Source organism: Tupaia chinensis, unplaced genomic scaffold, assembly GCF_000334495.1.
Source record: "Tupaia chinensis unplaced genomic scaffold, TupChi_1.0 Scaffold145717_1, whole genome shotgun sequence".
NCBI lineage: Eukaryota > Metazoa > Chordata > Mammalia > Scandentia > Tupaiidae > Tupaia > Tupaia belangeri.
The window spans coordinates 1,204,218-1,217,045 of record NW_006205575.1 but is presented as its reverse complement, the minus strand read 5'-3'; the positions used below and the strand labels follow the sequence as shown (position 1 = coordinate 1,217,045).

The following is a 12,828-nucleotide window of genomic DNA, read 5'->3' as shown; positions in this document are numbered from 1 at the left end:
TTTTGTTTTTTTTTTTTTTTTTTTTTTTGCAGAGGGTGTTTGCAAGAGAGAGAGAAAGCACCCCCAAAAGGTATGATCATTTCACAATCCTTTTTCCTCCATTTCTCCATCCTGTCAGGGATTTTGTCACACAAATATAGGTACCTAGCACGTTTTCCAAGGTTTCAGGAGCCAGGATTTGAACATCCAGTCTGTCATGTGGGAGACCACTTCCTATGTACCACGCTTAACCACTCTACTACATGGCTGGCCACAGTTAATTACTTCCTGGCAAGAATTCTAGAGATATAGTAAAAACAGTTACAAACTGATCCCTTGCCTTGATTCCTAGTCAGGACTGTGACTCTCTACTTTTTGTCCCTAAACCTTCAACTTCCAGTAAGGCTTTAGCAACAGCCCAAGAGCCTTCTTTCTTCCCTACCTATAGCTTTAGGCAATGAATCAGGATCTCTGTGCCTCATCTTAAGAGGAGAACCTTTAGACCCCTTTACCACACAAGAGCCACAGTCCACTGCCTACCTTAGGGCTTTTGAGTCCTAAGCCTGCATAATCAATCTCTACATGCCACTTCGGATTTCTGGTCCACAGAGATCATATTATGGCTCTTTCTGAAACCTGTTATTATGTTTTGTTTTCTCTTTTTATAATTTATTCATAATTGCTATGCCTGGAACAGCTAGTATTTTCAAGTCATAAACTTAGTCTTACCTTTTCCCCTCTTCCTAACTTTTATTGTGCAAACACTGAAGGACATATAGTACTCTAAATTCCACCAATTTTTTTCTTACATTCTCTCCTTGTTTTTGCCCAAGTTTATGCACAGTTATAGTCACAATTACAATACTGTATAATTTGGTTTTCTTTTTTTTTTTAACTATATATTTTTTCAAACTTTTCAAAATGAGATATACCACATCAAGTAGCGAACGGCTATTTTAAACATTTAAAAAAGAGACAAAATTTATTTTCAATTAAAGCATGAGTTGGGGAAAAGGCTGTGGTTTACCACAGTGCTCCATAAATGTACTCAAAGTCAGCAATAAATCACCTACAACATACATTTAAAGCTTATTTCTAAGCATCTGTTCTAAAATCTTCCTCCAAAACCATTTTTATTTCATTGTTAAATCCTATACCAAGCATATATCTCATCAGTTATCTACTATTAAAAAAAATACTGCGTGGGGCTGGCAGGTGGCGTGGCGGTTAAAGGCGCTGGGATTCCCACATGGCTGACTGTGGTTTGAGTCTTGGACCTGGTGTCTTGCTTTCTCTCTCTCTCACTCTGTCCCTCTTTGGTCAAATTAAAATAAACAAATGAATAAATAAATAAATAAAGTTAAATATAATAATTCTTTTTAAAAAATTACCGCAAATGTGTCAATGACATTTTTAAAAGACCATTTCTTATGTGTTTCCTGAACTATTTACCAAAGACAACAGATTTTACAAATCCACTTCCACACTAGATAAATCAGTAATACTGTAAGGCTCATGTCTTCTTCAAAATTAGATCATTCTTGAGTGAATAAAGATTATATATACAGAGTTTGGTATGTCAAAATGCTCTGAAATGGTACAGGAACTAATTTTATTACAATTACCTTTTCTATTTCTCTTTGTGTAGCTCCTTCTTTTTTCAAACGCTCCTGCTCCACACACTTGGCATTGTAATTTTCCTTAGATTTTTGGAGGGCTTGAGTTATGCTCTGAATGGTTTGGACAGCTTCTAGAGTTCCTGCAACTTCTTCTTTAGTCTGTTTCATATGAAATGATTCACCAAAATTACTGAACTGTAAAGCACCCAATATCTGACCAACCAATTCTTTAATGAGTAAAAAAGGACACCTTTTTATGAGATTTGACTTGTTCTTCTCCATACTTCTGAACTTCTTTTATTAATTCTTGTAATTTTCTAACAAGATCCAAGTGACAATTTGCTAATTTCTCTGTGGACGTTTTAAACACATCCCACACTGGTGCAAATGTTCTGAAAGAAAGGAAAAACATGAGAATAATTTACTAAAAAAGAAAGTTTAAGGTTCTAATATGAAACTGATGGAATCAATAATGCTACAGTAAGCAATTTTACTGAGGTAAAAGATAAAATCAAAATAATGAATGAGATGATGACAGATTTTTTTAAAGAATTATTTTATTTAGTTTATTTATTTATTTACTTATTTTAATTTGACCAGAGAGAGAGAGAGAGAGAAGGGAAGTGCCAGGTCTGGGTTTGGGTCTCGAACCAGTCGGCCATGTGGGTGCCCTTAGCCACCATGCCACTTGTTGGCCCTGATAAACTTTTTCCTTTATTTCTTGTGGTTCTTTACTTTTTTTTTTTTTCCTATTAGGTAAAAGAGGACCTAAGTTCTACTACTAGCTATTTTCTATGTGAAATGCCACATAACTATAGCCTCATGCTTAGTGTGGTGAGATCTCTGGACTCACTCCTCTTGTCAGAGGAAGGGCCAGGGGGTGTCCAGTGGAGAGTGGATTTTTTAATCTTTGATTAATTATTTAAAATATTTTTGGACCTCCTGTACACAGAAATGGGCTAATTACATATCACAGGTCTTGTCATGGCCACCTCTTACTTAACTATATCATATTATAACTATCATAATATTATCATATTATATCGTATTATTTTTCTGAATTCATTTGCTTATTTGGACTTGTATCAGAAGCCTTTCTACCACAGCCTATTGTTAAAAATAGACTCTATTAAGGACCAGCAGTTGGCATAATGGCTATGTCACTGGACTCCCATGTAGTCGAATGCAGTTCATGTCCCAGACCTGGTGGCTTAAACTCACGCCAGGTGCGTGTACATGCATGCCCAAGATCTCAAGAGGAGAGTGGAGGAGCAGGAACTGCGGTGTGGTCATCCCCCGGGGGGGGGGTGATTTCTTGCTTTCTGTCTCTTTGTCTCTCTCTGTCTTTCTGACAAGCGCATGCACCTTATAGCAAAAACTTCTCAAAAATTTTTAAAATAAATGAATTAAAATAAATAAGTAAAGGGAAAAAATCAACTCTATTAAACTTCAATTTTGGGACCAGCAGGTGGTGTGGTGGTTAAGGTGCTGGACACTCCCACATGGCTGACCACGGTTCAAGTCCTGGATCTGGCAGCTTAATTTCTCTTTCTCTCTGTCTCTCTCTGGTCAAATTAAAATAAAATGAATGAATAAATAAAATAAAATAAATAATTATATTTTTTAAAAAAACTTCAATTTTAAACTGTTTAGTACTTCATTTAAAATGCTCTGTCAAAAATAAAGTTTCTCTTGGGAACCAGCAGTTAGCGTAATGGCTATGTCGCTGGACTCCCACGTAGTCAACCGCGGTTCGCGTCTCGGACCCGGTGGCTTAAATCTCACGCCGGGCGCGTGTGCGTGCGTGCCCAAGATCCCGAGAGGAGAATGGAGGAGAAGGGATTGTGGCGTGACCATCCCCCCTGGGGGGTGATTTCTCGCTTTCTGTCTCTATGTCTCTGTCTGTCTGGCGAGCGCACGCGCCCTATGGCGAAAACCTCTCCAAAAAATAAATAAATAAATAAATAAATAAAGTTTCTCTTGATTTAAACACATAAAAGTCAAGTTTTTACATGTAATTCTTTAAAGTTATAGTTACGTTATAATATCATTGGTATTTACATAAGGATTATTTTAGGGCAGTTATTTGAAACATTTGTTGGGATTATAATTTTATCTGTATACTTCAACAATACACTAATAACAAAGTTTCCTTTCTACCTCAAAGTATGGGATGTATGAGGTACTTTGCTATCACTTTTTCTCTACATTAGGATTTTTAAAGTTCAGGAGGCTCAAATACATCCAAGAACTACTACATTATCATATCTCAGATAGTATTTAGGACTCCAATGGATAGTCTGAACTTTTAGTCACTATAGTCTAAGAATAATTTATACTTTGCTCAGGTATATCTTTAAAGTGGTCTTTCATGGTATGGACACTAGTCTGTCACCAAAGTTTCATATTTTGGTATTTGGGAAGTGGTATGCCTAATGGGTGATGACTGGATTATGGTAACTGCATTACAGGGGCAGCATTCTCATGAATAGATTGATGACATCTCATGAGACCCAGTGAGTTCTAGGTCTCACAAAAAAGAGTTGGTTCTCAAAAGAGCTGGCTGCTGTAAGAGAGGGGGCAGTGTTCACAGCTTGCTCTCTCTCCCTGCACATGCCTGCAATCCTCTGTGCTTCCATGAGCCATGTTACAGGCTGGCCTGATTCCAGGCCTATGCCTTTAGACTTTCTAGTCACCAAAACCGTGAGTCAGTTAACCTTTATTTCCTTACAAATCACTCAGTCTTAGGTATTTCTGTTAGCAACACAGTAATGGACTAAGACAACTTCTAACAGAAAACAAACAAATGGCGGCAAATACAACTAAGGCAGGAAGGCAGAGAAAGCAATTACTTATTCCAGTATGTATTCTCTGCCGATCAGTACATTCACTGCCCAATAGGAAAGTTAACTGGCAACACAATCATTGTGTACTGGGTTGTCAGAAAAGTCATGATGAATTTTTTCTGTTTTTCTTAGCAAAAATGGGTCATGGCCTTTCCAACAACGCAACACAATAATAAAAAAGTTCAAAGAGGATGATTAAAGTACTCAGAATAGTACCGTTCTGATTAGATCTCATCTAACACTTTAAAAATCTAATCAGCACTAAATCTGGTAAGCAGTTAGGTGGAAAATTTCAGAAGAGATACTTAAAATGTATCCATTCACTAAAGCACCAAAATACTTGTACTTCACTTTGTGTAAACCTGATACATGATAGTGTGGACTTCTCAAAACAGGCAAGATGGAAGTATCCCCTTACTTTACCAATGAATTCTTTACACTGCAAAGGGGGTTCAATGTAAGATTTCTTTAAATATAGATTTTTTAAACCAAATTTCAACAGGTCAATTTTTAAAATTTATATATATATATATAACAATATCTGGTCAAGTAATAGTCGATACTGTATACAAGCACTAAGAAAAAGACTGACAAATCTAAAAATACATTTCAAAGCAAGTGAATACAGAAAAACAAAACTAAAAATACATTTCAAAGCAAGTGAATACACCATTCAATTTCTGGTTAAAATATGTAACAGTAAGTAAAAACATTACTATTTAAAACTGTTATGTTCTTAAGATACCACTACCACAAAAATAATATTATCTATTGTTTTTTAAATTAGCTGACATATTATAATTGTGCGTATTTATGAAGTACAATATAACTATACAACATATAAATACAACATATAATGATTAAATCATGGTAATTAGCATAACCATTACCTCAAAATTTAATGTTACTCTGTGTTAGGAACATTCAATATCCTCTAAATAATAATATCCTGAAGTATACAACATATTACTGTTAAACAGAGTCATTCTACTATGCTATAGAAACCTAAAATTTATGCTGCTTAAGTATCATTTTGTGTCCAATAGCCAATATCTTCCTACCTTTCCCTTACACTTCCCAGAATCTGACAACGACTCTTCTATTCTCTTCTAATATGAAATCAATTATTTTTAGCTTCCACAAATGAGTAAGAACACACAGTATATGTTTTTCTGTTCCTGGCTTATTTCACTTAATATTACAACTTCCATGAAAATTCATGTTGTCTCAAGCGACCGAATTTCATCCCTTTTTATGAAATAGTCTTTCATTGTGTGTCTGTATATACATATATACACATATACATACACACTATACATATATTATATATGTATACTATACATATATATGTATACTATACATGTAATACTGTATATACTTACATATCTAATATATATAATATAGATATATACACATATATATGCATATACCATGTTTTCCTTATTCATTCATCTGTTGATAGACACTTAGAATGATTCCATATCTTCACTGCTGTGAACAATGCTGCAATAAACATGGAAGCAGAAATCCTTTTGACATACTGATTTTCCTTCCTTTGGATACATCACCAATGTAGGATTACTGGGTCATCAGAAAAGTCATGATCCATTTTTGCACAGAAAAATACCTCATGACTTTTCCAATGACCCAATAGTAGTTCTACTTGTAGCTTTTTGAAGAACCTCCACACTATTTTCCATCATGGTTATACTAATTTACATTCCCAACAGTACACAAGAATGTCCCTTTCTCCACAACCTTTGCTATTTTGTTTGTTTGGTTTCTTAATAGCCATTCTTACTGGAGTGAGATGATGCCTCATTGTGGTTTTGATCTGCATTTTCCTAATGATTAGTGATTTTGAGCATTTCTCGTGTTCTTTTTGGCCATTTGTATTCTTCTTTTGTAAAGTGTCTACTCATATCTACTGCCCTTTTTTTTTAATGATATGGACACATGCACACGAGAGAAAGAGAAAGAGAAGCACCTCTGATAGCATCTTGTCATGCCACAATCTCCCTTCCCCAGCTCTCCAGCTCCTCAGGGCAGCTCCATGTACTCACCCCCAGCATGTTTTCAGACTGACCTGGAGATTCAAACCTGCAGACAGCCATATCGTTTCTAGCCTTGCAGAGCACTTACATTACCACTGCTTCATAGCAGCTATATGGCCCATTTTTAGATAAGATTTTTTTTTCTTTTTTGCTGCTGAGTTCAAGTTTCTTGTATATTCTATATATTAATCCTTTGTCAGACGAATAGTTAGCAAATATTTTTTTCACATGTGGTAGGTTGTCCCTTCACTCTGTTGATTTGTTTCATTTGCCTTGTAGAAGCTTTTTTTCTTTTTTTAAGAGAGAGGTTTTTGGTATGGGGCGCATGCACTTGCCAGAGAGACAAAGAGACCGAAAGCAAGAAATCATCCCCCAGGGGGGATGGCCATGCCACAATCTCTTCTCTTCCATTCTCTTCTCAGGATTTTGGGCACACACACAAATACACCCAGCATGAGTTTCAAGCTACCAGGTCTGGGACTCGAACTGCAGTCAGCCATGTCAGAGTTCAGTAACCTAATCATGATACCATCTGCTGGTCCCTCGCATAAGTTTTTTAGTTTGACATAACCCCATTTGTCTATTTTTGCTTTTACTATTGCTGTGCTTTTGAGGTATTGTTCAGAAACATCTTTGACCAAACCAATGTCTTGTAGCATTTCTCCTATGTTTTCTTCTAGTAGCTTCGTAGTTTTAGCTAACATTTAAATCTTTGATCCATTTTGAGCTGAAGTCTGTATGAGAGAGTCTTCAAAAAAATTTATGGCAAGTGCATATTATGAAAAAACTATGCATAGATTTAACATTTTTTGCACTAAAATAAACTCATACTTTAATTCCATTTTTCACAAATTTTCTGAAGTTCCCTCCATAAATGGTAAGAATTAAGAATCTAGTTTCCCTTTATGAATATGGTATATACTTTTCCAGCACCATTTGTTGAAGAGATTGTCCTGTCCCCAATAAATATTCTTATTGCCCTTGCTGACAATCAGTTGGCTGTGTGTATGTGGATTATTTCTGAGTTCTCTGTTCTGAGTGGAAAAAAGGCACATAGATGAATGTGTGTGCCTTTTTTCCACACTATACCATGTTATTGTGTTTACAAATGGAAGTTTTGCAGTGTGATATCTCCAACTTTGCCCTTTTTTGCTCAGAATTGCTTTGGCTACTTAGAGTCTTTTATGGTTCTATGCAAATTTTGATTGATTTTCTTGTTTAGGTAAAGCAATACCATTAGCATTTTGGTAGAATTTATACTGAATCTGTGGACTGCTTTGGGTAATATGAACATTTTAACAATTATTAATTATTCCCATCCATGAACATGGGAGGTCTTACAGTTTTTGTGTATCTTTTACTTCTCTCATCAGTGTTTCTTTCATAACTTTCACTGTAGAGTTTTTTTTTTATCTCTTTGGTTAATTTATTCCTATATATTTTGTTTTTTGGAGCTATTATAAACAGGACTGCTTACTTTTTCTTTTTTAGTTTGTTATTGGTGTTTAAAAAAAATACTGATTTCTGTATGTTGATTTTATAACCTACTACTTTACTGAATTTGCTTATCAGTTCTAAGAGTTTTTTTGGCAGATTTATTAGATTATCTATATATAAGATCATTTTGTTTGAAAACAGGGACAATCTGACTTCCTTCTTCTCAATTTGATACCCTTTATTTCTCTTGCCTAATTACTCTGTCTAGGACTTCTAGTGCTATGTTAAGTAAGAGTGGTTAAAGTATATCACCAGTTATTTGTGAGAAGTACACATGCCAAAGGCAAAAATGTCAGTAAGTTTGTTATTTGGAAAAATAACTGAAGCCAATCCATGTTCCTTCTATCTCCCACCTAGTAACTAAGAATAGGATAGAATCTTCTACAGTAAAACTAAGGTCAAGTGTTAAAGCTAGTTTATTATTCCAGTTACTTTCTGGCCTTCTACCGTGGTCAATAAAAAAGAAATTATGGGGACTAGCAGATGGCATAATGGTAACGGCACTCCCATGTATTTGACCATGGTTTAAGTCCCAGAGCCAGTGACTTAAAATTCACACTGGGCACATGAGCATGTATGCCCAAAATTCCAAGAGGAGAATGGAGGAGAAGGGATTGCAGCATGGTCATTCCTCCTGTGGGGGAAGGGTGGTGATATCTAGCTTTCTGTCTGTCTATCTATGTCTCTCCAGTGAGCATATGCACCCTATGGCAAAAAACTCTCTCTTAAAAACAAAAAAAATAAATAAATTATGGGCACAGTCATGGTTGTGTGCACTGCAAATTGAGACAAGGTGGGACGACTGGTTCAATTCCCAGTTCAAACTAAATGCTGTGTGTAGTGGCATCCACCTTCAACTCTAGCTACTTGGGCTAGGGTACTGCAAGCTCAAGGATGGAGGCTGATCTAGACGACATAACACTGCTGATTTTTGGATGTCAATTTTGTATTATGAAACTTTATTGAATCTGTCTATCAATACTAAGAAATCACAGAATCATTTGTCAATCTGATAACTGGTAGAGACCCTCTTTGTTGGAAATACGTTGTTGTTAATATCTAACACAAAATTTTGCATAAAGTCTCAGGGGATTCACAGATTCATCAGATTCTCTTTTATTTTTGAGAGAGATTTTTGCTATAGGGTGCATGCACTCACTGGAGAAACACAGAGACCGAAAGCGAGAAATCACCTCCCGGGGGGATGGCCACACTCCAACCCCTTGACATCCAGTCTCCTCTCAGGATTTTGGGCACACATGCACATGTGCCAAGTGTGAGTTTTAAACCACCAGGTCTTGGACTCAAACTGTGAACAACTACGTGAGAGTCTAGCGACGTAACCATTACACCATCTGCTAGTCCCCATCAGATTCTCAAATACAAAATACTCAATGTCATTGCAAAAATCCTTAAAAGTGTTAGATTAATTATTTCAGCATATTAGCTAAAATATAACCTTTTCCCATTTTTTTACAAGAATTATTTAACATTTTTTATTCATTTATTTTAATTTGACCAGAGAGAGAGAGAGAGAGAGTAAATAAGCCACCAGGTCTGGGACTCGAACCGCCATCAGCTATGTGGGAGTCCAGCGCCCTTATCCACCATGCTACCTGCCGGCCCCCTTTTCCCAATTTTTAAATAATTAAACCAGATTAAGCATTCCTTCCAGAGCCGCCATGATTCAGATTACACAATTATTCTTTCCATAGTTGTTACAGCAATGAGCACATCTCATTTAAATATTATTTTCATTTTCAAAGAGCATATTTCTTCAAGAGAAATATTTACAAGAATGAGTTAATGATAGTCTATAAAAATCACAGGGGACATTTAATGCATTCTAATCATTTCAATAAAGTTTCTCTCTTTTTTTGAAGTGAGAGAGAGAGTCATTTTTGATAGGGTCTCATGATCCTCCTGCCCTAGTCTTTCAAGTCATACCTAAGACAACAGGCACGGCCACCACATCCAGACTGTTTAGACTGGGCCAGAAACCAAACCTGGGCCTCCAAGATAGCCGCGGCCATAGCACAGAAGTGTTCCCCTGAATGCACCACCTCAGTCAGACCAACAAAGTTTACCCTAAGTGAATTTTGTTTTTTATTTATTTCTTCCATGAATACGAGAGACAGAGAAAAAGATACAGATAAGACACTGCACCCCAAACAGGGTCTTGGTGCCCAGCTTCAGCCAGACCCAAATCAAGGCACAGTTTTTCAGAATTGAACCCAGAACCTTTCCACGTGGCTCAGCCTTATAGAGCACGATGGATGCCACCACTATCCCACATCATCCAGTCCCTCTTCTTAATTGGATCCTTGACGTAATCACTGTGAAACATTTAATTTACAGAAAACTAGAATAAATACTCTGCTCATGTGCAACATAACATTGATAATCTTAAATTTACACTACTGAATGATGAATAAAAGAGCAAAAATAGTCTACTTTACTGTTACATTAGCTGATTCAGCAAGTTAAACTGTATTTTTTTACCACATCAAGAATATATTCATATGAGACACATGTTAACATATCTTAACACCTTTAAGTGCATAATATATTGACACTTTTGAAATAATTATATCCTCAATGAGAGCCTAATATTCTCAAGAACTATGCCTAAATGAACGTTCTAAAAGAGGAAGAAATTCACTTACCCAAGTTGTGAATAATTACTTGCAGATTTTGCTAGTTTTGTCATAGACCTGGAGTATGCCTCTTCTATTGTAGCTCTGTAAATCAAATTTTCATATTACAATATTTCTTGTTTAGATACAAAAACATAGCAAAGTTATCAAAGTACAATTAAAAATGTAGAACCAAAGATACTTCAATTTACAAGTTACAAGTAAGCAAGCATGTAATCATGAATTCCTGTCCTATCTTTAAATTCCCTTAGTGAATAATTACTTTAAAAAACTAAGTCTGGGGACCAGCAGTTAGCATAATGGCTATGTCACTGGATTCCCATGGAGTCGACTGCAGTTTGAGTCCCGGATCCGGTGGCTTAAACTCACGCCAGGGGTGTGTGTGTGTGTGAGTGCCCAAGATCCCAAGAGGAGAAGGGAGGAGAAGGGACTGCGGTGTGGCCATGCCCCCTAGGGGGTGATTTCTTGCTTCCTGTCTCTCTGTCTTTCTGTCACACCAAATACACACACACGCACACACACACACACACACACACATATACACCAAAATCATGCCTGGGACATGTGCATACGTGCCCAAAATCCTGAAAAGAGAATTGAGGAGTAAGGGACTGCAGTATGGCCATCTCCCCTAAGGGGTGATTTCTCACATTCACAATCCTCTTCCCTCCCTGCCAAGGCAAGTACATGCACTCTATGGCAAAAGCGAGAAGGAGAAGGAAAAGGAGAAGGAGAAGAAGAAGAAGAAGAAGAAGAAAAAGAGGCATTTAATTTGAAATTAAAAAAAAAAAACAAACACAAAAAAATAGCCTACAGACACATAACTTATAAACACAAAACATGAGGCTACTTTTGGCCTTTTTTTTTTTTTTTTTTTTTTGTAGCTTTTTGCTATAGGGCGCATGTGCTCGCCAAATAGAGGCAGAGACAAGAGGGAAAGTAAGAAATCACCCTCCAAGGGGAATAGCCACACTGCAATTTCTTCTCTTCCATTCTCTTCTCAGAATTTTGGGCATGCATGCCCACACGCCCAGAATATTTTTCAAGTCACTAGGTCTGGGACTCAAACCACCTACTCAGTCATGTGGGATATAACTGCCTTAACCTCTGCACCACCGGCTGCTGTTAACACTACAAAACTTAAGTCATAGTTTTTTATCTTTCCCATGATCACCCTGGTCCTTCTCCATATATGCTACCCTAACAGTGGAGCATCCTATAACCACCACTGTGCTTGTTTTGGGTCGTTGGGAAAGTCATGATGCAGCTTTGTATAGAAAATACGTCATGACTTTCCCGACGACCTAGTATTTACTTTGATAGTTTCAATTATCAAACTACTTAACTTTCTGCTTCTAACTACTGCTTCTGGATCTCCACACTATTATTGCACTGAACATCTGTTTGATATCTAATTGCCTCAAGCATAACTAGACTATGCAAAATAAGCTCATCTCTAAACTCTACATCTCTAAATACAACCCTCTCTCCATGAAGATCAGCTCTAAAAGGAAATATTAACAAGTAACTGGCTATTACTGATTGTATTTGAACTTCTTTCTGTTCCTTTAAACTTTTCTGTATCTAAATTATTACTGTATTACTAGAATAGTATTTTATCATCTGAAAAAAGTTAATAAAGAAATATTAATGTAAGAGATAAGGCCAGTTGGTGGCACTGTGATTTAAGAGTGCTAGATCTCACACGGCCAACTACACAGTTTGAGTTCTGGACCCAGTGGCTTAAAAAAAAAACAAATGTGAGCCCAAAATCTTGAAAGTAGAGTTAGAGAAAGGATTACAATATGGCTGTCATAATGGATAAATTTAAAAGCAAGAAAAAGCAGTTCAATTTCTGGCTTATTCCTGGGGCACCTAGAAGAAGTAGCTAAAAAACTAAGTAGAGCAGAGCTTTCATGGCCTCATGAAGCATAAAACACCAACCTGAAGAGTTCAGGTCTGCCAAAGGGAAGCAAGGGAAACCCCGATATCCTTTAAGTTGAAACTAGAAAAGCAGCACTCCATGAGTAAGGACAAACCATAGCAGGCAAGCCCTCACAAGGACTGCAAATCAGTTCTTTTCAAATACCGATGCTGAATCTTGTACATCTTACAGACATTCATAACACCACCAGGTACGTAAGGAAACAAGACAACATAAACAGAGCTCAGCAGG

At 36.6% G+C, this 12,828-nt stretch overlaps 1 protein-coding gene across 1 annotated transcript in view; it reads right to left on the bottom strand.

Annotated features, from left to right (window-relative positions):
* FCHO2 (FCH and mu domain containing endocytic adaptor 2) overlaps positions 1-12,828 on the bottom strand; it is a gene marked incomplete at its 5' end in the record, with an annotated part of 111,228 nt that overhangs the window by 90,079 nt on the left and 8,321 nt on the right. The window contains 3 exon segments of the mRNA XM_014584139.2: positions 1,605-1,757; positions 1,849-1,990; positions 10,662-10,736. Coding sequence (XP_014439625.1) covers positions 1,605-1,757; positions 1,849-1,990; positions 10,662-10,736 — 370 coding nt within the window.